Source organism: Anneissia japonica, unplaced genomic scaffold (assembly GCF_011630105.1).
Source record: "Anneissia japonica isolate Jap-2015-1 unplaced genomic scaffold, ASM1163010v1 scaffold7731_len1735946_cov199, whole genome shotgun sequence".
Classification (NCBI taxonomy): domain Eukaryota; kingdom Metazoa; phylum Echinodermata; class Crinoidea; order Comatulida; family Comatulidae; genus Anneissia; species Anneissia japonica.
The window spans coordinates 1,447,809-1,473,371 of NW_022758997.1; the positions used below are offsets into that span (position 1 = coordinate 1,447,809).

Genomic DNA, 25,563 nt, shown 5'->3' on the forward strand with positions numbered 1-25,563 from the left:
TTAATGATAATACTCAACAGGGTGATCTGAAGCCAGACGCAGCAACCAGTGCATTGACCATCTTCGAAGGAAAGTTTGCCAGGTTGAAAGAGGATAGAGACAACATTGCTAAAGCTAAAGAAGCTCTCGAACTGAAAGAAGCAGGTATGCCTATATATTCAACAGTTAGCACCATTCTAAATCTTGGCCGTACAAAACCAGACTTGCGTCTCGTAGATTCAGCAGACTTGTTTAATATAATAATGTTTGTTTGCTTCAGATTTGTCTAATCAAACAAATAATTTAATTGTAAGACATGTTTGATATAATAATGTTTGTTTGCTTCAGATTTGTCTAATCAAACAAATAATTTAATTGTAAGATATGTTTGAGATAATAATGTTTGTTTGCTTCAGATTTGTCTAATCAAACAAATGGTTTCATTGTACTGTAAGTCTGACAGTGATGTATATTTTTTTTGAAGAATTGTAGAATAAGATGACATTGCTACCATATTTCTACTATACTGTTTATTGTATTTTACCAATACTACTCGCTAAAAATTATATCTATCTTATTACTTACCTGTATAGGCACATTCACTAACAGTGAAGAGAGAATGCAAGTGGCCTTAGAAGAACTCCAGGACCTGAAGGGTGTGTGGTCAGAACTCTCCAAGATCTGGGAAAGTATCGACGATATGAAGGAAAAGCCTTGGCTTTCCATCCAGCCACGAAAAGTATGTCGCAGTACCAAGTGGGAAGCTAGGATTTGAAATGTCTAAAGCCCTGTTCAAACTATGTGAAAACGTGATATGCCTAAATATAGTCGTGATGACATCACGTCGTGACCATATATAGGCACATCTGACTATATATGGGCATACAGCAGTTTGTTTTCAAATAAAATTTGATAGTGTGGTCAGAATTAACATGATTACAGTTCAAACAGTATCTCTGTTCCTGCTCTAGGCATGGAAAATGTACATATAATGTAATAGAACCTTTTGTGTCAATCATATTTAACAAATAACCAATCAGAACCTACAAACATGTGTACTGTCCCACAAACGTGCATGTTTGCATATGTTTTTACACTGTCATTTTGTGGGACTTTCGCAACAATATTCTAGGGTGGTAAGGGAGGGGGGCCCCTTAGTGGAAAGGTCCATTGCCACTGAACATGAATCTGCATATAAATCTGGCTACACACCGAAACCAGCCAATCATAAGATGAGAAATCAGGATGCTTAAATTTTCAAATTTTCTTTTTATCAACATTTATTATTTCTTTAATCTGGTCCTAGTGGAGAACAGTGCGGCTATTATTATTATTATTATTATTATTATTATAATTTAGAATTATTCTAATAGTCAACATAATGTTTGCATTATATTAATATTGACCATGCATATCTATATTGCTTAAACGGTAGAAGTGCCTGGTGGGATGTGTGGCGCTATATAAATGTTATTATTATTATTGATCTATCATAGATTACTGTAATTGATGTATATTTTGTGTCTCTTATTGTAGCTTCGACAGAACATTGACAGCCTCCTGGCTCAGATGAAAGAACTGCCGGCCAGACTTCGTCAGTATTCCTCCTATGAGCATGTGCAGAAGATGCTCAAAGGTTTTGCCAAGGTAAAAGATTTAAACTATCCTTCTGAAATTATTGTCTTCCTGTTGTAAAGTAGCAAGCTATGTTTTATAAATATAAGATGCCTAAGAAATTGTTGTTTCCCTCTTACTACTATCATATTGTGTTTTGAGTACCAATTAATAATACTGTAATAATAAGAATAAGAATAATAATAATAATTATTATTATATAACTATGTAACATATATTGTAACAAACTGCACCCCTGTCACCTATGGAACACATCCTTAGCTCCCTGTTATTTGGTTAATTAAAGTTTAAAGGCCTATTTTAGTATATAATTCAAGATTAATATGTTTATTTAATGATGATGGTGAACAAAAACAAATCTAAGCCTATTTATTTGTTTGTTTTATTTTATTCAGCATCAGCTCACAACATAGAATAAACAATAGTAACCAAGGTGGAGGAAATTAGGTGAAAGTAGACTTATAACAGTTCTTCCACCTAAACATAAACATAAAACATAATATCATAACATTACAATAAAATGATTGGTTTCCTGTAGGTTAACATGTACATTGTGGAATTGAAGTCTGAGGCCTTGAAAGAACGCCACTGGAAGCAGTTGATGAAGTCACTACGCGTCAACTGGGTTCTAGCAGAGCTGACCCTAGGCCATGTCTGGGATATTGACCTCCTCAGGAATGAGTCCATTGTCAGGGACGTCATCAACATTGCTCAGGGTGAAATGGCTCTGGAGGAGTTCTTAAAACAAGTGAGTTGTTTCATTTCGTTATTATATCATATATTGAGGAGTTGTTAAAGAACAGCATTTATTTTTTTACCATAGCCATTTTGTGTCAATTAATGTGTAAATTTTAATTTTAGTTAAATGTCAGTTGAAACTTCACTAAGATAATAAGACTTAATTTATTTAAAGCATTTTGTGTGTATGTTTGCTTTGTGAATGGATTGCCACTTGGTTTATGTATAGCATCTTGTATGCCTAGAAAATTATATAAAATAAAATGAAAATTTGTGTTACAGGTTCGTGAAAGTTGGCAGTCATATGAACTAGACATGATTAATTACCAGAACAAATGCCGAATCATCCGTGGATGGGATGATCTCTTCAACAAAGTTAAGGAGCACATCAACAGTGTCGCTGCAATGAAACTCTCACCTTACTACAGGGTAGGTATTTTTGTTACGTTACTATTGTTCAGATAACCATTGACTGTGACCTATGACCTAATAATCTAATTTATGCGAATTATTATTTCAAGCATTTAAATAGTTGCTTTCATTATGTGAAAGGTATTTGAAGATGAGTCTCTACAGTGGGAGGAGAAGCTGAACCGCATCAATGCCATCTTTGATGTATGGATCGACGTCCAAAGACGTTGGGTGTACCTGGAAGGGATCTTCACCGGCAGTGCCGACATCAAGCATCTCTTACCTGTAGAGACCCAGCGATTCTCAAGGTATGAGGGAGAGTAAAGATGAGCAATGATAGATTATTTCTAAATAGAATACATGCGATTGGTTAATAATAGAAACGTGCTCAACTTGCTAACAGGTAGTGCTAGTTGGTTCTCACACGGGTGGTAATGGTTAGCATTAACAGTTAGCTCCTGATCCGGATACTAAATTTCTATTGTGAACCTGACCATTCTAGTCTTACTCTGTTACAAGCTTAGATAGTCATGGTCAGCTTCATCTAATAAACTCTCTTTACATTTTTCAGTATCAGCAATGAATTCTTGGGATTAATGAAGAAAGTAGCAAAGTCACCACTGGTCCTTGATGTAGTCAACATCCCAGGAGTTCAAAAAGGACTGGAGAGATTGGCTGATCTTCTAGGAAAGATCCAGAAGGCATTAGGAGAGTACCTGGAGAGGGAAAGATCATCATTCCCAAGGTAAGAAGAAAGTATTTAAGATTATTGTAGCCTTATTACACTGTTAGATATTTATTATTTTAAGACAGATTTAATATTGATCAGATATTTTCTCGATACTTTGCAGATTCTACTTCGTTGGTGATGAAGATCTACTGGAGATCATTGGCAACAGCAAGAATGTAGAGAAACTCCAGAAGCATTTCAAGAAGATGTTTGCAGGCATCGCTGCACTTATCCTGAATGAGGATTCCACCATTGTGAACGGAATCTCATCTCGTGAGGGTGAGGATGTACTATTCAAGACTCCCGTGTCCATCACAGACCATCCCAAGATCAATGAATGGCTGACGTTGGTAGAGAGCGAGATGCGCTTGACTCTCGCTAAACTCCTTGCCTCTGCCGTTGCTGGCATTGAACAGTTCAAGGAGGGTGCTATTAACTCTGAGAAGTATTTGGAATGGGTTGATCAGTACCAGGTAAGTGTCCAGTGACGGATTCAAGAAGGGGTGGGGGGGGGGCACCAAGCCTGGCGCCCATTTTTCAAGATTCTGAAAAGTAAAGAGAATTATATACAAATTTACATCTGACAGTGTAATTTCTGGCCATCTAGAGATGCCATAATCGTAATTTCAGTTGGAACCTGCCTCTCTTCTAGGCCTAGGCAACTGGTTTACAGTTTTTAAAATTAAGATATTTTTTTCCCCCTAATGAGACTTACTTTAAAGAGTATCACTAAGTTTGTTTCTATCCTGTAAGAACCAATCAATCATGGAATTTGTATAGTGCCTAAAACCATAACAAATGTTTAAAGGTGCTTGAACAGCAAATTCTTTATCCTTCTCTAAAAAATGTCAACAGATTCAAGAACTAAGTTAGATTCAATTTTATTTTTCAATTAATTTCTTTTAATGTTTTGAAACGTCTACCTCTGTGTAAAGTATATTATTGTTTTCTAGGCCCAGTTAGCTGTACTATCAGCCCAGATCTCATGGTCTGAAGGCTTGGAAAAGGCACTGACAAAGGTGTCACAGAATCCATCTGCTGGCTTAGGCCCAATGCAGGAAGTCTTGAAGACAGTTGAGGGAACACTGCAAGTATTGGCCAACTCAGTTCTGCAAGAGCAGCCTCCAGTCAGACGAAAGAAGCTGGAACACTTGGTAAGTGAATATGAAATGTTGCTGAATCACATTTAAAAATAGAATTACTTCCGAGGAAATTAGTAATTCAACAAAAATTTACTGCTTGCCGGGCAGCAGACAAGATCTTTTAAAAAGAGTAGTCAATATTCCAAGTTAGCTTGGATTTCAGTAAAAAGATTTACAATACAATATATTGATAGTTATTTTCTTTCGCAGATCACGGAACTTGTCCATCAACGTGATGTAACTCGCGAGTTAATCAAGAACAACGTATGCGACCCACAATCATTTGACTGGCTGTGTCATATGCGATTCTACTTTGACCCGAAGAACCCTGAAGTCCTGGAGCAGCTATCCATCCGAATGGCCAATGCTAAATTCCATTATGGATTTGAGTATCTTGGTGTGCATGATAAACTTGTCCAGACACCACTGACTGACCGCTGCTACCTTACTATGACCCAGGCCTTGGAGAGCCGACTTGGCGGATCACCTTTTGGTAAATATTTTTAATCTTTATTTTTATATACATTCCAGATAAGGAAAAGATTATATATGTTTATGCAGGTTTCCGTCTTAAGCTTGGTTTCCATACAATCACTACACAATCGCTACAATGTTTTCCCTGCAATCCCTGCACTGCGTAACTGTTGCCGACGCAATCAGGAACGCTCCCTGATTCAACTGACCAATCAGCGTTGCCAAAGGAGCCGATTTTTATGGAAACCAAAGCTCAATTAAAGACCAGTTTTCTGTGATCCCAAATTAACAAATTTTTTAAAATCTTTATTATTCAAATTAGAGACCAAAGCTGCTAAAGACCATTGAAAACCTTGTCCCAGAATTAGTCTCCAGGTGGAGGAAACCTGTATTCAAGATACTAATTAACATTTTTTTATGGCATTTGAATTTTTTACATTATATATTTTATATATTGATGGAATAAATAAATGAAATGAAATGAATTGATTTACTTGCTTAGGTCCTGCTGGAACTGGTAAGACAGAATCTGTGAAAGCTCTTGGCAACCAACTTGGACGATTCGTATTAGTATTCAATTGCGATGAAAACTTTGATGTTCAGGTACATGTCTTAGTATGATTATTTAAAACAATCTCATGGTGCAGTCGATTAAATTTACTTCAGTAATGTCAAAAGTAAAGCTAGGAGAATAACCCATAGTTCACAGTTCTTGCACTCAATTGCATATAGGCGTGGTCTGTAAAGAAACGGTCTTTGGAATTACAAGCCATTGTACGACAGTTGCTGAAATTGACCATAGCATAAAGGCAGCCCCTCTGTTCTTCCGATCAAGCTCTTTAAAATGCAACAAGTTCTTTAAAATAAGTCCTTATCCGAGAAGACTTGGTTCTACTAGACGAGAAATACTGGACAAGTGCCAATGACTGTTTAGTTTGTATCGCCGCTGCTTTACTGCTCAGCCACTCGACCCGCATAAATTAATTTGACATTTGAATTCTAATAATATCCATGCTTTGGTTTGTAGGCCATGGGACGAATCTTTGTGGGACTTTGTCAGGTAGGAGCATGGGGCTGCTTTGATGAGTTCAACCGTTTGGAGGAGAGGATGTTGTCTGCCTGTTCTCAACAAATCCAAACAATTCAAGAGGCTTTGAAGGAGAAGGCAGCATCAGCAAAATCGAGTGGTGAGTACTTACATAAAGCACCTAATGATAATAAGCATAATATCATGTGTATAGTAATAAGCTTTATTATAACAAGCCTAGCTTTACCTGCATGTTAATAGATATGCATAATTGTGAGCAAGGTATCATCTGTAAGTTAATACTCTTGGCATCATGGTAATAATTATAGTAGTAGTTCATAGTTCACTTTATTTATACTTTCAGAAATTTGGTTTGATATTCAGTTGCACAAATGTTAGCAAGAAAAGCCTGCAGAATATAAAAAGCTTAATAGTAATCTTATATCTACAGTAGGCCAATATAGAAATTAGTATAAACTGTATGTTAATATGGTTGAAATGATAACAATATCACTATCAAATAAATGCAATTAACCTACAGTATGTACCATAGTAATAATAGTCAAAATATCACTTGTAGTAAATAAGATGTATCATAGTATCACCTGCATGTCATACAGTACTTATCAGATTTATCACATGTATGTTAATATTAAGCTAAATGTCTTCAGTCTCCACATAGACGGTTAGCTTGGTGTTAATAGATTGGAAATTGTTGTTTGGTTTTTTAAAAAATGTTGTATTTAATTAGAGGTTTCTCGAATTAGAAGGTAAACTGATGAACATCACACATCTTCCTTCTTTCAGAGGCAATCCAGGTGGAATTAGTAGGCAAACAAGTAAAGGTAAACCCAGACATGGCCATCTTCATTACAATGAATCCTGGCTATGCTGGTCGATCCAACCTCCCAGACAATCTTAAGAAGCTCTTCCGCAGCTTGGCCATGACTAAGCCCAACCGGCAGCTCATTGCGGAAGTTATGCTGTACTCGCAAGGATTCCGCATGGCAGAAAAACTGGCCTCCAAGATCGTGCCGTTCTTCAAGTAAATATTTTCATACTTTTTACCATTTTTTTTTTCAATAGAATTTTTAATTTTATTTAAAACTTAACCTGTAAATTTATAATTTTAAGTTTTCTCCATTAACTTTATTGAAACATACAATATAAATAATAATGTAGTAATAAAAATAATATAAATTTTTTTTACCCACAAGGCTTTGTGATGAACAGCTTTCTTCGCAATCTCACTACGATTTTGGACTGCGTGCATTGAAGTATGTGCTGGTTAGCGCCGGAAATGTGAAACGAGACAGGATCCTGATCATCAAAGAGGAAAGAAGAGAAAGAGGAGAAAGTGTGAATGAGGGTGAAATAGCAGAAGAGTTGCCAGAGCAGGAGGTGAAATTTTCCCCTTTTTTGTATTATATATAATGTTCTATATTTTGGACCTTATTATGGTAATGTTAATAAATCTACTTAATATAATTTTATAATTTAATTAGTTTTATTCTAATAACAGTTTGTGACTCCTTGTTACTAGAATGGAGTAAATTGTGTATTGTCAATTAATCAGTTAAAATTTGAAGGTTTGGTATCTTAAATATAAAGTCAATCATTTTAATGTATTCATTATTCTACAGATTCTGATCCAGAGTGTTTGTGAAACAATGGTTCCTAAGCTGGTCGCTGAAGACATCCCACTGCTGTACAGTCTGTTGACAGATGTCTTCCCTGGGATCCCCTACACCCAGGCAGAGATGAAGGGTCTAAGGCGCGAGTTGCAAAGGGTGTGTCAGGAGGCTCACCTTGTGTATGGTGAAGGGGAAGAAACAGGGGCAAACTGGGTAGAAAAGGTAAGATTTAAGGCATATATTTAAGTAACAGTATGTTTTGTATTTACTTTATTTTTGTAAGCCTGACATGTTCTCAGTAATTTTTTCAAACTGTTTAATTTTTTTAATGATTCATTTTCTATAGGTTCTGCAGCTATACCAGATATCCAATCTCAACCACGGTCTAATGATGGTTGGGCCAAGTGGTAGTGGTAAAAGTACTGCTTGGAGATCTCTTCTCAAAGCGCTGGAGAGGCTGGAAGGAGTTGAAGGCGTTGCACATGTTATCGACCCAAAAGCTATGACCAAAGAAGATCTGTATGGTATCCTTGACCCGAATACAAGAGAATGGACAGACGGTCTATTTACACACATTCTACGAAAGATCATTGATAATGTGCGAGGTGAAATTAATAAACGACAGTGGATTGTTTTTGATGGTGATGTAGATCCAGAGTGGGTGGAAAACCTAAACAGTGTCCTTGATGACAATAAATTGTTGACACTACCTAATGGTGAACGTCTTGCCCTTCCACCAAATGTAAGTGTACAAATAAAAATGTTATTTTACAGAGTACAGATATTCATGCTATTCATAGGTTTTCTTGGTTTGGATTTTTTTGCGATGACTAACCTTTTTATTGATATTTTTATTTTATTTGTTGGGGTTAACTTCAACTTATATACTGACTATAAGGTTATTAGTGTTGATGATGATGTTCATAATTCTTAAAAAGATGTAAATGATAATAATAAATATGAGGTTGCTGTTGATGATAATGTAGGTAGTGTGTGGTAATGGTAATGATGTTGATGGTGGTATTGGTGATGGTGACTTAACAGATTTTGTTTTTTCATCAGGAGAGTGATATTAAGGATCATTAAAGATAATGATAATGAATGATATTAATTAATTGCCTAAATTAACTTACAGGTGAGAGTAATGTTCGAAGTACAGGACCTACGCTACGCCACACTGGCCACTGTCAGTCGTTGTGGCATGGTGTGGTTCAGTGAAGACGTACTCAGCACGGAGATCATATGCGAGAACTTTCTCACAAAGTTGCGCAACATTCCCTTGGAAGAGGCAGAAGAGGAACCACGAAGAGGTGATGAAAAGGAGGGTGTGCTATCTCCAAATATGCAGGTAAAGTTCTTTTTTTTGTTTGCACATATTCCTAGCCATGTTCTGATTTGTCATTTGTAAAATTTTATTGGCACCCTGGAAGTGTTCATTGTAAGATTTAATACAACATCAAAGTGCTGTTGAATTATTATTATTTTAATATCTTTTTCTCAGATTCAGAATGATGTCGCGGCAGTACTTGCTCAACACTTTACGTCCGATGGCCTTGTTATACGTTGCCTGGAATACGCATCCACTCAGGAGCATATCATGGATTTCACCCGTTTGAGAGCGTTAGGTTCTCTCTTTTCTATGTTAAACCAGTCTGTGAAAAATATTATCCAGTACAACCATGCACACTCAGATTTTCCAATGCAGGTTTGTGGCCAATTTTATTGTTGTTTAGATAATAACGTTAAAATATAATGTATTTGAATAATTTTATTGGTTTGGTTATTAGCTGCAGAACTGTAACTCATAAGTTTACATTCATTGTGCATGATCTATTATTGACAAATAGTGTAATGTAAAGTATTAATTATATTACAGGTTATCTAGGTTTTTCTACACAAACAAATATGTAACCATGCTGTTCCCTATAGTAAACACTAAATAATTTGATTACCATGCTAACTTTACTCTGAAAGATTCCTGCTGAGTTTATGCTGAAATATTATGTATTGTCATGTCATTTGATGCGACTCTGGACAACAATATAATGTGTATACCTTAATCATGACCTACTGAATTATAAAAATGTTTTTTTTCCCCCTTTGTAGCAAGACCAACTAGAACGTTACAGTGTACGCTACTTGGTTTTCTCGTTAATCTGGGCGTTCTCCGGCGATAGTAAGATGAAACACCGTGATCAGATGGGAGAGTTTATACGAAACGCTACGACAATTCCACTACCACCTCAGGCTAACTCATCAGTTATTGATTTTGAGGTATGTTTTCCTTATTGTTTATTTTTATTTGTGTTTATTTATTGGCTTGTTAATTATTGTTCATTTTAATCTTACCTTATTGTAGTATTGTGCATGTCCCTTTTAATATATATATTTTTTTCCTTTGTGGAGAACCTCTTGGCTGTTATGTTTGATAACATTTACATAATTCTGCATCATTGAATTACTTTGTATTTTATTTTTTAATGAAAAATAAATATGATAATTGTTTATTATTCACTTTCAATTTTAATGAAGTAGGGTAGGTCATCTGGTAAATACATACTCTTCCATTGGGCACTGCAGTTTGTTGTGATAAATAATATTGTTCCTATATTTTTTTAAATGTGTCATTAAGATCTTTGTTTATAATACTGTAGAAAGCTTGAAATTTATAATAATAAAACCCCTATTTTCCCTGTCTCTCATTTGGAGTAGCTTCATTCATCTTTTTAAATTAGTAATATTGTATTCTAAGCCTTGTCCACACTATCACATTTGTAATATGCCTAAATATGGACATGATGACATCACATCATGACCATATATAGGCACATCATGACTAAATATGACCATGCAAAATTTGATAATCTAGACAGAGCTTTTGTGTTTGTGTTTTTGTTTTATTATACAGATTTGAACCGACTGTATACTTTTGTAAAAATAATTAAAATATATAATTAAAAGGTTTGTGAATGTTTTCTTTAACTACAGGTGGCCATCACAGGTGAATGGCAACCCTGGCAAGCTAAGGTACCTCAGATAGAAGTGGAGACTCACAAGGTGGCATCACCAGACATCGTCGTCCCAACCTTGGACACAGTTCGTCATGAAGCTCTACTTTATCTCTGGCTGAATGAACACAAGCCCATGGTGCTCTGCGGACCCCCTGGTAGTGGCAAGACTATGACCCTGTTCAGTGCTCTCAGAGCCCTGCCTGATATGGAGGTATAGTGTACAATTCATATAATTTCAAGGCCTAGGAATTGTCAGTGGTCACTGTGGAATTTGCTAGTAATTTGAGGCAACAAAACAGGCTCTCTGGCTCATTACACAGAGGAATAGCACCAGCGTGACTACACCAGCCGGGCCGAAGGGCCTGACCTTGAAGGGCCATGTTAAAAAAGGCCCCACTAGGGTCCAGATTTCAGCCGCATAATCCAAGATGATACTAATTGCGTGGTTGGCTGGGTGGTTTTGTTCAGGAAAGAGAAATTATGATCAGTGATACACAATTTTGTAATTGGTGCTAAAAATATTGTTAGATTGGTAATTATGAATTTGTGTTTCTACAGGTTGTTGGCTTGAACTTCTCAAGCGCCACCACGCCAGAGTTGATGTTGAAGACATTTGATCATTATTGTGAATACCGACGCACCCCTAATGGCATTGTGCTGTCCCCAATCCAGCTCAACAAATGGCTGGTAGTATTCTGTGATGAAATCAACTTGCCTGATATGGATAAGTATGGTGAGAAATACATAGTGTATTTGAGAAAATATGTATGTTTAATTTAGCATTACTGGATCCCAATAACAACAATGACGACATGAAATGACAGGCTTGACAGCTAAAGTTTCTTTTAACTGGTTATTTTTTGCCTTCTTGGATTTTGATCTGTATATTGTCTTAATGGCAAAATAAAAAATAAGAACTGTTTTAAACTATCAATTTTCATTTAACATATTGTTATTTACAATTTTTCTTTTAGGCACGCAGCGGGTTATTTCATTTTTGCGCCAAGTCTTGGAGCATGGTGGATTTTACAGAACTTCCGATGAGCAGTGGGTCAAGTTTGAGAGAATTCAGTTTGTTGGAGCATGTAACCCACCGACAGACCCTGGCAGAAAACCACTGTCACACAGGTACAGAATGTGATGAAAGAATCCCCTATCATGAAACTATATACCTTGTATTTGCACATAACAATAAATGATGGTAGTTTGTATTGATAATTTACAATATAGTGTTTCTATAAATATATTACCAATGGCTATCTTTGTTCTATAAATAGATTCCTGCGTCATGTGCCAGTCGTGTACGTTGATTATCCAGGCCCGGCATCTCTTGCCCAGATCTATGGCACATTCAACCGTGCCATGCTGCGTCTTATCCCAAGCCTGCGAACCTACTCGGAGCCTTTGACAAATGCGATGGTCGAGTTCTACATGATGTCACAAGAGAGGTTCACTCAGGACATGCAGCCGCACTACATATACAGTCCACGTGAGATGACTCGCTGGGTTCGTGGTATTGTTGAAGCTTTACGCCCTCTTGAGTCCCTACCAGTAGAAGGCTTGGTGCGTGTCTGGGCACATGAAGCATTGAGACTGTTTCAAGACAGGTAATATGAATATCTAGATATTTTTTCAATAATAATTCAAGCACAATTGAAAGTTAATTTCAAGATAGTGAAATTCCAATTTTGTTATTAATACTATAATCTTTCATTTCCATTTATTTTAACTTTCTGTTTTCCTTATCAACCAGACTTGTTTTGGATGAAGAACGACAATGGACTGAGGAGAATATTGATGTAGTAGCACTGAAGCACTTTCCAAACATCAACAGAGTTGCTGCCCTCAAGCGCCCGATTCTCTACTCCAATTGGCTGTCTAAAGACTACGTACCCGTGGACCAGGAAGAGTTGCGCGAATATGTTAAAGCTAGGTTGAAGGTAATGTTTAGATTTGTGAACAATCATGATAGAGGTGCTCATGGTTATGATTGTGAGTGGAGATATGTGTAAAAGAAAGGGTTGCCTTTTAAAGTAGTAAATTGATTTTAGAATTTGGTAATTCATTATTAAAGGTGTGCTTTTTTATCACCAGATCTTCTATGAAGAGGAATTGGATGTACCTCTAGTGCTGTTCAATGAGGTACTGGATCATGTGCTCAGAATTGACAGGATTTTCAAGCAACCACAAGTAAGTGCAAAGTATAGCAGCAGTACCATGACTGTGTTGCAACTTTCTGGCAACTCTCGCTTGTCTATAATTAACATAAGTACGATAGTGTGTTATTAGATTGTAATAATTATTCCTGTTATCTTCCTTAGGGCCATTTACTGTTGATTGGTGTAAGTGGTGCAGGCAAGACAACACTGTCTCGTTTTGTTGCGTGGATGAATGGACTCAGCATCGTTCAAGTGAAGGTACATCGCAAATACACTGCAGAAGACTTTGACGAAGACCTGAGGATAGTATTGCGTCGCAGTGGTTGCAAAGACGAGAAGATCTGCTTCATTATGGACGAATCAAACGTTCTTGACTCAAGCTTCCTGGAGAGGATGAACACACTACTAGCAAATGGAGAGGTCAGCTTATTGACTATATTCCAAGTTAAATGATAATACGACTAGCAAATGAAGGCAATTGTTAAAATCAAAATTATTGCTTAAAATCATGAAATTGATTTTTATTGTCTTCACTTTTACTGTATTTTATTGTTGACAATGCTGCTGTTAATACTTTTGTTGTTGCTGCTGCTGCTAATCTTGTTGGCATTTTGTTTTTGATGTTGCTAAGTTGTTTATGTACAATATCTAATTGTGTTTTCTAGGTTCCTGGTTTGTTTGAGGGAGACGAGTACACAACTTTGATGACACAATGTAAGGAAGGATCTCAGAAACAAGGCTTGATGTTGGACAGCACCGAGGAGCTGTATAAATGGTTCACAGAACAGGTGATGAAGAATCTCCATGTGGTGTTCACAATGAACCCATCGTCAGAAGGCCTCAAGGATCGAGCCGCAACATCTCCAGCTCTTTTCAACAGGTACATTTCTAAACCAGATGATCATGATAAAAAGGACTTTAGGTGGTTGTTTGGATTTCTTTACTTTATACTTAAATATCTGTTTGCTATATTTTTTTCAGGTGTGTGTTGAATTGGTTTGGTGATTGGTCCAATCATGCCCTCTATCAAGTTGGTAAAGAGTTTACCAACAAGGTTGATCTTGACAAATCAGATGTAAGTAAATGCTGCATAATCCACTATCATAATAATTTTACTCAAGTACTGCCTCTTACTTTTTATTGGCCTTGATTTTTTTTTAAATTTTTTCCTGGGTGGTGATACCATTTTCTTGATTATTTATGGATTTTTCTTATTTCTGAATTTTAGTACCGAGTACCAGACTATTTCCCGAAGGCATTGGATGACCTGCCAAAAATTCCAACTCACCGGGAAGCCATCATCAACGCGTATGTCTTTGTACATCAAACCCTCCACCAGGCTAACAGCCGTTTGCAAAAGCGTGGTGGTCGTGTGATGGCCATCACACCAAGACACTATCTGGACTTCATCAACCACTACGTAAGTTATCATTTGCTGTTTGGACCTAATTGGTTACACATTTTTTACTTCTCAGTCATTCTTTAAAATAAAAAAAAACATTAAAAAAAGGAAGTTTTGGAATTCACCTTTATTTAGTCATACTTTGAGAATTGACCTTTAATTGGTCATATGACAGCATATACTTTGAGAATTGACCTTTAATTGGTCATGTGACAGCATACACTTTGAGAATTGACCTTTAATTGGTCATGTGACAGCATACACTTTGAGAATTGACCTTTAACTGTTAATGTGATGTACAGGTAAAGCTCTACAATGAGAAGCGGTCAGATTTGGAAGAGCAACAGCTCCATTTGAATGTTGGACTACAGAAGATCAAAGAAACTGTTGACCAGGTGGCAGAGATGAGGAAGAGCCTGGCTCAGAAGAGGAACGAATTGGAAGCAAAGAATTCAGCTGCTAATGCCAAGCTAAAGCAGATGGTAAGCCACATGATGAGTCACATGGTATATCACATTAGCTTCTCAGAATGTAAATACAAACATTCTCCAGAAAAAATGTGAATTAGATGTATTTAAAAAATTGATAAATCTTCAGTAGCTTAGTTGTAGCTTGTGTTTATATTATTTGAAGCTGATTTTGTTGCCTGCCTATGTTTAATCAAACCATATTTACTGCAATTTTCTCAGTTTAGACTTGTTAATAGTATTGGTGTTTTATTTTTAGGTGAAAGATCAACAAGAAGCTGAGAAGAAGAAAGTAACGTCACAGGAGATCCAAGCAAGACTCACTAAACAGACAGCTGAGATTGAAGAAACAAGAAACTTTGTGATGTCTGACCTCGCAAAGGTCGAACCAGCTGTCCAAGATGCTCAGCAAGGTGATTAACATCATTCACTGGTGTATCAGAAGGAGTTTAAGATAATAATGTGGTGAAGGAATGGTGTATGGTGAAGTAAAGGTGTTATGGTGAAGGGTGTTTTAACAGAAGAGAGGGAATTTAAGTTGGGTGACTGTTGAGGTACTGTAGGGAGACTGTTGAGGTGGGTAGGCTGTTGAGTGTGGGTAAAAAAGCAAAAAAAAAAATGTCCCTCATTCCATGTTGTAAGGAATAATTTCATTTAGTTATTGGTAAACACCATTGAAAAAATGAGTAATTAGCACTTAATCATAATAAAAATATGTTGGACTTAATTTATAGCGCTTAATGCCTACAAGGCTTTCAAGCACTTCACAATATTACACCCAGTCATTGGAGCAGGCACATATGGAACACATACTGTACTCAGCTCCCTGGGAGAATTCCATAATGTTGCAGCTGTAATCAGTGCATTTTGTGTTTAAGCCTACAACCCACTTGTACTCCAAGGTGGAGAGGGACAACCTTAAGTAAAGTGAGGACACAAGCAAAATGCACGGCGAGGGATTGAACCTCTGACCTCAAAGTTAAGAAGCAGAACCCCAACAACTGCACCAAACCACTTAACCATTACCATTGTGCCATGGATACTGTCGCTATACAAATGTGTGTTTATTGATTGATTGATTGCTGGAGTGATTGATTGATAGTTGAGATTATACATAAGAAAAATGAAGCGTCTATTTTTTGGGGTGATTGGATATGTATATATGTTTGTGTGGGAGTGTGGTTGAGAGTGGATGTGTGTGTCGGTCTCACATTGACCATTTACATTGTCGCTTACTCTATAACAGCTGTGAAGGGCATTAAAAAGAGCCATTTGGTTGAGGTGCGTTCTATGGGCAACCCTCCAGCTGCAATCAAACTCACCCTGGAGTCTATCTGTCTCCTCCTCGGCCAATACACTACCGATTGGAAAGCCATCCGTGGTATCATCATCAAGGATAACTTTATAAGCACCATTGTAAATTTCTCAACAGAGGACATCACGTAAGTTGTCACTTACTTTTTAATAATAGACATTAATGAAAGGTAATGAAAGAAAATCAAATATTAGCTGACATATTCCTATCTGCTGCTGTATTATTGTATTATAAATAAGATTTCTTAGATAAACTGATTTCTGCTACTGTCAGGTTTTTCATCTAGTTATGAAAAGAGACAGAGAATGTGTGGTGTAGGGTAGTTTACATAAGACAAAAATAACAAATAATTTATTTTGTGCTTACAATTTATTAATTTTTAAAATATTTGAATAGTTTCTTCTGATAGTAGGTGTACATCAAATTGAGCTTGGTACTTTGTACTCTACTTTCAAATGTTATTAATCTTCATTATATGATAATGATAAGTCTACATTATGTGATAATGATCATCATTATAAATTTATAGTATATATTAATACATTGTTTGGTGTCAGACTTTCCTATAGATTCAAATACTCGTATAAATTTGATTTATCTTCAGTGAACAGATCCGCAAGACCATCCAGTCTAAGTACCTCAGTGATCCAAATTACAACTTTGAGAAAGTAAACAGGGCCAGTTTAGCATGTGGACCACTTGTGAAGTGGGCAATTGCACAGGTAGGGCTAGTAGAAGTTAATAACATATTAATTATCTACATCAAAATCTGTTAAGCCTTACTAATTGTCTTTGTGCTAAACCGTTTTTGAGTCCGGGCAAGGCAGACACCAGAACCTCACTGCTATTTGATGTTGATGTTGTTGTTGTTAACCAGAACTTAAAGAGCGTCCAGCGTCGCCAGTTTCAAATGGACTTTTTGTACACATAAACTAGAGATTATTTCCAAAAGAACATTCATGGCCTCTTTTTTAAGTTTGACCCAAGGGTGCCCTCTACACCTACAAAACAAAACAGGGGCAAGGACTGTAAATTACTGCCATTACCACTAATAGGGACGTCGCATTGATGGCGCGGTCGGTTAACGATGTGTTCTAAAGAAGTAAAGGTGGTGTGTTCGAATTGTGTCTTGGTATTAAATTTTTTTTCAATTTTAAGACAATTTATTTTTACTTTTTTTAAAAATTTTTTTTTATTATGAATTCTTGTGGAACCCAGTATAATAACTTACGCCACTGTGTACTGTATTTAAGCATGGAGGATATTTCGTCCATGATTTAAGCATGTTTTAATAGTGTCAACATAAAGCCTTGTCTGAAAGGTGCATACGCGAAGCGTTAAACGCTGAATAGAGGTAACCTCAGTTTAATGCGCAAAGCGGTGAACGGTCGCTCTTGTTCATGAAGCCCGACACTCACTGTATCGTAAGACTGTTGGCCAACGAATCCTACTCCGTACCCTGTGAGCAGTAGATGACGTAACGTCGTCTGCTGATTGTCAGTGGCAGTCCAAAAAGATCGTCATTAAAATCAATTTGTTGCGCGTGCGTTGGGGCATTATCTCCTCCATTGAATCGCATCAGCAACGATCGTCGGGAGCGGGAGCGCCGGGCTTAAGTCTTAAAAATATGTTCACTATTTTTATTATTTCAGATAAGTTATGCGGAGATGCTTCACCGTGTGGAGCCACTGCGTAACCAACTGAAGGAACTCGAAGGGAAAGCAGAAGAGAACAAGCGAGAAATGGATGAAGTGAATCAAGTGATCGATGGTCTAGAGCGTAGCATTGCTAGATACAAAGAGGAATATGCGCAGCTGATTAGTCAAGCGCAGGCTATCAAGTCCACGTTGGAGGCAGTTGAAATAAAGGTATGTGGGGGAATGCAGCCTAGCATCCAAATTAACCGAAGTGAATTTAATATAATATTTAAGTAATAACAAGAATAATTAATAACTGATAGTTTCATGCTTCAATTCATCCAATGGAATGTGCTACAAGCAAGCACTACATTACAACCAATTACAGGTATACAGAGCTCAGGATGTTAACATTTTTATGATCTATTTCAGGATGGATAATATCATTTGACCATATGGAATTAATGCTTTAATATTATTATCTCTTAATTTGTTTGTTAGTTTTTTTACGATACACTATATTTTCTAAAAAAACAAATTTTTCATTCTGATTTCCAATTAGGTGAACCGCAGCACAGCCCTCTTGCGTAGTCTGTCAATGGAGAGTAAGAGATGGGAGACTAGCAGTGAATCGTTCAAGGCTCAGATGAGCACCATCCTCGGTGACGTGTTGCTGTCCTCGGCCTTTATGGCCTATGGCGGTTACTTTGACCAACAGATGAGGCATAACCTATTCAGCACATGGTCCGCCCACTTGCAGCAAGCTCACATCAAATACAGGCATGATATAGCTAGAGTTGAGGTAGGTGTACAGGGGATGGTAGACATTGAGTGGCTGTGGTATCACATAATATGAGAAAGTGATCAGTTTATTGCGTAAATGCCGTGTGCTTAGACATTATTATTGGTGTTTATTTAAGTGATATATGACAAAGATTGGGACTGCTTTGGAGTGGGGTATCTCAGATATACTTTTTGACTTTACCTTTGTTTATGATATCAAATAAGTCAAATCAAATAAAAATAGCTGTAATAATGATATATTATGCCTTTATTTCACAAACCCATAGTACAAAGTGGTTTAGACTGACATATACAGTACCATTAGAATTATTTTCTTCCCATTCCATTATATATAAAGAGAGACATGCCTATATTTGTCATGATGACATCACATCATGACCATATAGGCACATCATGACTATATATGGGCATACAACAAAGATTTCTGATCTCTGCAGTACCTATCAAATGCCGATGAGCGATTGCGCTGGCAGACCAACGCCTTGCCCAAGGATGATCTGTGTACAGAAAACGCCATCATGTTGCAACGATTCAATCGTTATCCGTTGATCATCGATCCATCAGGACAAGCTACAGAGTTTCTCCTCAACGAGTACAGGGACAAGAAGATCTCCAAGACCAGGTACTGTAGAATACTCGATGATTCAATGTCCTCCTCTCCAAATTAGATATTAACTGTTGGTCGGATACAGTCATAAGAAAATTGTTATTTCGATCAAGTTAGTTGTAAACTTGTACTGTTGGTGGCTAAATCTGAGAAAAACGTAACACATTTAAACATTTTTTTGTTGATTTAAATAACTTTTGCTACCAAAACACTTACATTCATTACCAACCAATTTAATGGTCTATACCCACAATATAGAAACTGTCATTTATGCCAGCCAGCGTTCTGCAATATTTTAGACTGATGACCTAATTTTGAAATTAGGACATGACCCCTTTGTATGCCTAATTGAAAGTTTAAGTGGTATTTCCTTAGACCACCTTTGCATATGTTATTAAGTAAATTTCCTCTTTTGTTTTTTCAGTTTCCTGGATGATGCTTTCCGTAAGAACTTGGAAAGTTCCCTTCGATTTGGCAATCCACTTCTTGTACAGGTAACTGCTTTCCTACAGATCAAGTGCTTTGAATCCTTGTTGTGCATTACGCTTGTGTCCTTGAATAAAACACCATACTTAAGGCTCGAAAACCAATGCTCTGATTTGAATTGCTAATGTATGGTCAACATAATGTCAAATCACACATATATATGGGTTTTTAATGTCATAATTATAACAATATATAGGCAAGTCTCAGGTATTTCTTTTATTAAACTTGATTGTGTGGAAAAAGCTTCAACACTCCTATATCATATGCTATGTGAGGATAAATTGTAAATAATGCTATGTTAGTGTGTAGGTTATCTCTTGAAGTTTATGGATGTATGGGTTACTCAAACATTTTGAAAACTTTTTTGACAATGCATGTTGGTTCTGACAAAATGCTAGCCAAAACTTTGCTACAATATTTGGTTACTACAATCTTGGAAATATTCTTGATGTAACCCCTGAGACAGGTGATAACAGGTTACAGGAATAGCACCTGACCAATATATCAGATATTGCTTATATTTTTTTAATAGGATGTTGAGAGCTATGATCCTATCCTGAATCCTGTGCTGAATCGAGAAGTACGCAGAACAGGTGGTCGTGTCCTGATATCGCTAGGCGACCAGGATATTGACTTGTCACCATCATTCACCATCTTCCTGTCGACAAGAGATCCAACAGTAAGTTAGAACATATTTGTCTATCTATGCCAGCCCGGTGGCCCTCTTAGTACAATACTTGTCTCATCCACAACAGCCGTGGCATTCCCTATTGAAAATTCTCATCTACACCAGCCTGGTATTCTCATAGCAAATACTCATCCACACCAGCCTGGCAGCCCCATAGCAAATATTCACCTCATCTATGCCAGCCCGGCTGCCCTCTCGGGTGCAGTAAATACTCATCTCATCTACTCCAGCCCTGGCATCACCTAAAAACTTACAAATTTTGTGTCTCATCCACACTAACCTGGCAGCCTGCAAATATGCATGATCTCCTCATATTATTGTGTCTTATCCTATTTCAATAAATTTCCATATGATAGGTTGAGTTTGCTCCCGATATCTGCTCCAGAGTAACCTTTGTCAACTTCACTGTGACCAGAAGCAGTCTGCAGAGCCAGTGCTTGAACGAGGTACTCAAATCTGAACGACCAGATATTGATGAGAAACGATCAGATCTTCTCAAACTGCAAGGTGAGTAGAGTATTACTTTAAAAATGTATATGGAAGGCTTTAATTAAGGTTATTCAAGGTGATAAAACATTTAAAGCATCAAATTAAATTCAGGATATCAACATTTTTTTGTGTTTTACTAAATACCTCCATTCCAATTTTTCTTTTAGGAGAGTTTGCTCTGCGTCTACGCCACTTGGAGAAATCATTGTTGCAAGCCCTAAATGATGTCAAAGGTCGAATCCTTGACGATGATAGGTATGATAGTAGTGTGAAATTTGTTTCAATTGCTCAAATTTTGTAATATTCATGTTTTAACAAAGCCAATGTAGATCATCATGTGACTTGTCATACCCTTCTTTCATTGCATTAGATATTGATAGTCCTACTACACTGTTGCTTTTGTTTTTTGTGCAGCATTATCACTACTTTAGAAACCCTAAAAAAAGAAGCCGCTGATGTCACTAAAAAGGTTGAGGAGACTGATGTTGTGATGGCAGAGGTAGAAACAGTTTCTCAACAGTACAACGCCCTCGCTCAGTCATGTAGCAGCATTTACTTTACACTGGAGGCCCTCAATCTGGTAAGATTTTATGTTACTATTAGACCTACAAACTTGTAGGACTTGTCTTAAACACTCTTGAAAATAATAGAATCATCCATTCAGCAATCATGTAATAGTGTATGGTATTAGCTATATCCCAATATTCAGGTGCTTTACAACTAAAGGTTAAGGTAGGAGAATAACCCATAATTCACAGCGTCATTATGCTAAATTGCATATGGGTGTGGTTTATGACTACTAAGCCACTGATGAGCGCAGCATCATATCCACGTCATTCCAAAACAATAGGGCTGAAATATACTGTAGCATCGGGGTAACTCCCTACTCTTCGTTCTTTAAATTGCACACAAGCCATTGTAAGTCCTTATTTGAGAAGACTTAGTTCTAGCAACCAAATCCTGGACAAGGAGCATATCGACTAGCGCTGATGATGTGGCCGTAGTTAGTGGAGCCCTTTCCTTACTGTTTGGCCACTCATCTCACCCAATCACAGTGATCTTGAGTGCAGGGTGTTTATATTTGTTACAGGTAAAGAGGATAAATTTTGGTTCACCTAAAATATCTGAATGTTTTGAAAATATTGTAATATATTGTCAATATTTTAATCATATTATATAAATACTATTTTATATATTTTATAGTCTAATATATTCTTTTGTGTATGACTTTTCCTGAAATATAATTTAATTTGATCAATTTTTGTGTAGGTGCATTTCTTGTACCAGTTTTCACTGCAGTTCTTCTTGGAGATGTTCCATGCAGTGTTGTCTGAGAACAAGCACCTGAAAGGAGTCACCGAGCACTCTTCACGCCTCTCCATCATTACTAAAGACCTATTCCAGGTGAGAGACACAAAATCCAAACTGAATTGATTTCAGATTGATAGCATAGCAAGTGTCATCACTTTTAATGAAGACTTAACATGCTCTATTGTTTTTAATATAATGCACCCATTTTCTGAAGCCATTGTCTTTTTTGTATTGGAATTTATATTGATAGTATTATTTTACTTTTTTTTTTAATATGGCTCATTCTTTGGTTTGGGTAAAACTAATCATTTTTGTCATTATTTCTGTTATAATTTCGAGAAAACCGTAATTTGTCATGATATTACTTAAAAAAAAGAACATTAAAATAAAAAGTAATATAGAAATATTATGAGTTAAATTTATTACATGAATGATGATGTGGTTGATTGATTGATTGGCACTCTCATCTTTGGTGTTGTTTTTCTGTAGATGTCCTTTAACCGTGTAGCACATGGAATGCTCCATGAGGATCACATCATGTTTGGCATCCTCTTGTCTCGAATCCATCTGAAAGGTATCTCAAGGTAGGACAATTAAATTAATTTTATTTACATATCAGCACCTAGGCCAAAATTTTCTGTTATTTAATTTGCCCATTTATGATGATGTCATATTGCACATATATATGGACATGATGATTTGATATTACACACTGGTAATGGTATTAGTCTGATAGTGGACACAACTTAATGCAACATGTCAGTCCTTTAAGCTCTGTTGAGACTAATATTTTATTTGAAAAAAACATGCCTAAATATGGTCATGATGACATCACATCATGACCATGTATAGGCACATCATGACTATATTTGGGCATACAGTTCAGTTTTTTAAATTAAATTTGATAGTGTGGACAGACCCTTACACATACATGACAGAATGTGCTTTTCATTACGATGGAGAACAATGGACAATGAAACTTAACTATCCAATCAGAACAGGTCCATGAATATGCGCCGGTCTCACAAACACACGTGTTGTCCCACAAACACACAATGCTGCCTAAAATATGTTTCCTTGTACTGTTAAAAAAAATAAATTGTGGAATTTTCATCCAACTTTCTAGTGAGCCTGATTACAATGTGGAGTTTGATCATTTCCTGAGAGGTGCAGAGCATTCCCTTAAATCAGAGAAGCTCCCTAAAGTGGAGAATCTAACAACTGATCAGGTGGCGGCCATGATGCGTCTGACAAACTTACCAGCCTTCAAGGGGCTCTTTGAATGGGTCAATTCCAAAGATGTAAGTGTACTTTATTTCCTCATATATTCACCTGTCTCCCGCCCAGCATCAGGTATTGATGAACGGGTACCGTATTAATGGCTGTCCTCAGCAGTTTATTTATTGTTTACATTATTATTTTGTTAATCATTACTGTAATTCATTACTAACTTCATGATATATTTAGAAGAATGTTTTACATTATTATTTTGTTAGTCATTACTGTAATTTGTTGCTAACTTCATGATATATTTAGAAGAATGTTTGAGGACAAAGATGTAAATATTGTAATGGCATTTGTCACTAATGCAAATCATTTCTAACTTGTTTATTTTGTGTATTTTGCCATTTTATTTAAACCTTATTTAGTTGTTATTAATGAAGCTTTTAATCTATATTTATGTGGGCTGTTTTGCAAAATCTCTTTAAATCATGTTGTTTTTGTATGTACAGTGGTCATGATAAAGAATATATATTAAAAGAAAACACTAATTTCATGATATGATCTTGCTAATAAAACATTTTTTATTTTATATTCTTGAATGTACATGTAAAGACTACTACTTATTTTAACTAATTTCCTTTTTGTCATTGTTGTTTTTATTTTACAAATGTTAATACGATCAGGTTAACCTTGAGTTTGGCTCATGTACTCTGAGGGTTAGTAACAAGCAACTTGATTGCATTCATCATTAACTTCTTTTTTTACCAATTTTTAATTTTTTTGGTGGTTGTATGCTGGTGGCAGAACACCTATTTCAAGAATCATCTTATAAATATATGTAAATTTATGTTAATTTAGAGTCGAAGATCTAATTACTGGTATGTTACATTTTAATATGATAAGTCCTGGTATTGCTCACCATATTGGTGTATGGAAGCATGTCATTTGATGTGTAGGCTTTGGGCTTTGTGTCATGACCACATGTGTTGGCACTATATAAACAATGTCTCTCTCTCTCTACCAAAAAGTAAAAGTAGAAACCTTAATTTGATTGGATAGGATTCATTCAGTGTGAACACGTAGGATAACCTATGAAAGTTGAAGATTTCCAGTGGGGGTCTTTCTGGTGGTGATTGAGCAGTAGGCTGAGAGACATCACCATATACTTTTCCAAACAGTTTACTGTGTTCTTTATTGTGTACATAGCCATAATGCACAGGACCAACAGCTTAAATGGTCCTTCAAAAAGATGATGCGCTCTTTTATTTAAGACTGCCAGCTGAAAATTAAGGAGAGGATGGGATGGAATTGAAGTGGGACCTCCACGGTTCAGCACACAAACAGCTACCACCAGTTTAGCAGACTGAGCAAATGTGGTTAGGTTTATTTGCCAGATCATTAGTAATACTAGTTTTAATGAATACTTCCTCAGGGGCCTGCATATTTTTGTCACATGATTTATTGACAGGTTTTAGTAGTGTTGAAGTTTTAGTAGAAATGTTGGCTTTAGGGGCAATAAATTAATGATGTATAAATGTAGCATTATTAATGTATAAATGTAGCATTAATAATGTATAAATGTAACATTAATATTGTAAATTGTTGGTTCTCTACTTTCTTGATGTCCAATACTCTAAAACCTATTATTATTATTCTTAATAAGTTTATTATGTTATCATTTTTTAACTTTAAAAGGTGCTGTAGGTGTTGTTTTGAATATTTTTAGGGGTTTGTTCTCTGAATTTACCTTCTTTCACATTGCATGTATTTTCTAACATTTTTTTTAAACAAAGGAGAGTATAGAATCCGTACATTAGTATAGCTTAACGTGTGTGAAAAGCATGGCATGTTGTTTTTATTATTATGTTACACTAAGGTAGTGAAGAGTTATACCCCAGGAGAACTCACGGTATACAGTACAATGTAAAATATTTTTTATTCTTTTCAAATCATGGGAATTCTTAATCTTAAATCCTTATTGTTTTTATTAGCCATTTATCTTTATTTATTCTTGTGTTTCAAATACATCCCAAGAAAATTGCAGTGAATTTGATTGTTTTCATAAATTTATATTTTATTTTTTCTGAAGAATAATGAATATACCTTGATTATTACTGTCACATACAGTAATAATCAAGGTATATTAATTATTCTGAAGAATAATGAATATACCTTGATTATTACTGTATGTGA

The 25,563-nt window shown here is 36.2% G+C and overlaps 1 protein-coding gene across 1 annotated transcript in view; it reads left to right on the top strand.

The window, feature by feature from the left end:
• The window catches only part of LOC117125502 (cytoplasmic dynein 1 heavy chain 1-like), a gene marked incomplete in the record, with an annotated part of 58,601 nt that overhangs the window by 22,891 nt on the left and 10,147 nt on the right, over window positions 1-25,563 (top strand). The window contains 42 exon segments of the mRNA XM_033272006.1: window positions 1,516-1,626; window positions 2,153-2,362; window positions 2,635-2,781; window positions 2,905-3,071; window positions 3,335-3,508; window positions 3,615-3,966; window positions 4,447-4,647; window positions 4,846-5,128; window positions 5,612-5,712; window positions 6,137-6,296; window positions 6,944-7,181; window positions 7,354-7,537; window positions 7,780-7,992; window positions 8,117-8,512; window positions 8,906-9,118; window positions 9,272-9,475; window positions 9,877-10,044; window positions 10,759-10,992; window positions 11,340-11,514; window positions 11,756-11,909; window positions 12,059-12,388; window positions 12,535-12,721; window positions 12,876-12,971; window positions 13,103-13,360; window positions 13,606-13,820; window positions 13,922-14,015; window positions 14,169-14,360; window positions 14,645-14,824; window positions 15,069-15,222; window positions 16,056-16,251; window positions 16,729-16,846; window positions 17,777-17,992; window positions 18,324-18,563; window positions 19,003-19,187; window positions 19,597-19,666; window positions 20,191-20,337; window positions 20,703-20,853; window positions 21,003-21,090; window positions 21,250-21,415; window positions 22,105-22,239; window positions 22,636-22,730; window positions 23,273-23,447. Of these exon segments, the coding sequence (XP_033127897.1) occupies window positions 1,516-1,626; window positions 2,153-2,362; window positions 2,635-2,781; window positions 2,905-3,071; window positions 3,335-3,508; window positions 3,615-3,966; window positions 4,447-4,647; window positions 4,846-5,128; window positions 5,612-5,712; window positions 6,137-6,296; window positions 6,944-7,181; window positions 7,354-7,537; window positions 7,780-7,992; window positions 8,117-8,512; window positions 8,906-9,118; window positions 9,272-9,475; window positions 9,877-10,044; window positions 10,759-10,992; window positions 11,340-11,514; window positions 11,756-11,909; window positions 12,059-12,388; window positions 12,535-12,721; window positions 12,876-12,971; window positions 13,103-13,360; window positions 13,606-13,820; window positions 13,922-14,015; window positions 14,169-14,360; window positions 14,645-14,824; window positions 15,069-15,222; window positions 16,056-16,251; window positions 16,729-16,846; window positions 17,777-17,992; window positions 18,324-18,563; window positions 19,003-19,187; window positions 19,597-19,666; window positions 20,191-20,337; window positions 20,703-20,853; window positions 21,003-21,090; window positions 21,250-21,415; window positions 22,105-22,239; window positions 22,636-22,730; window positions 23,273-23,447 (7,773 nt within the window).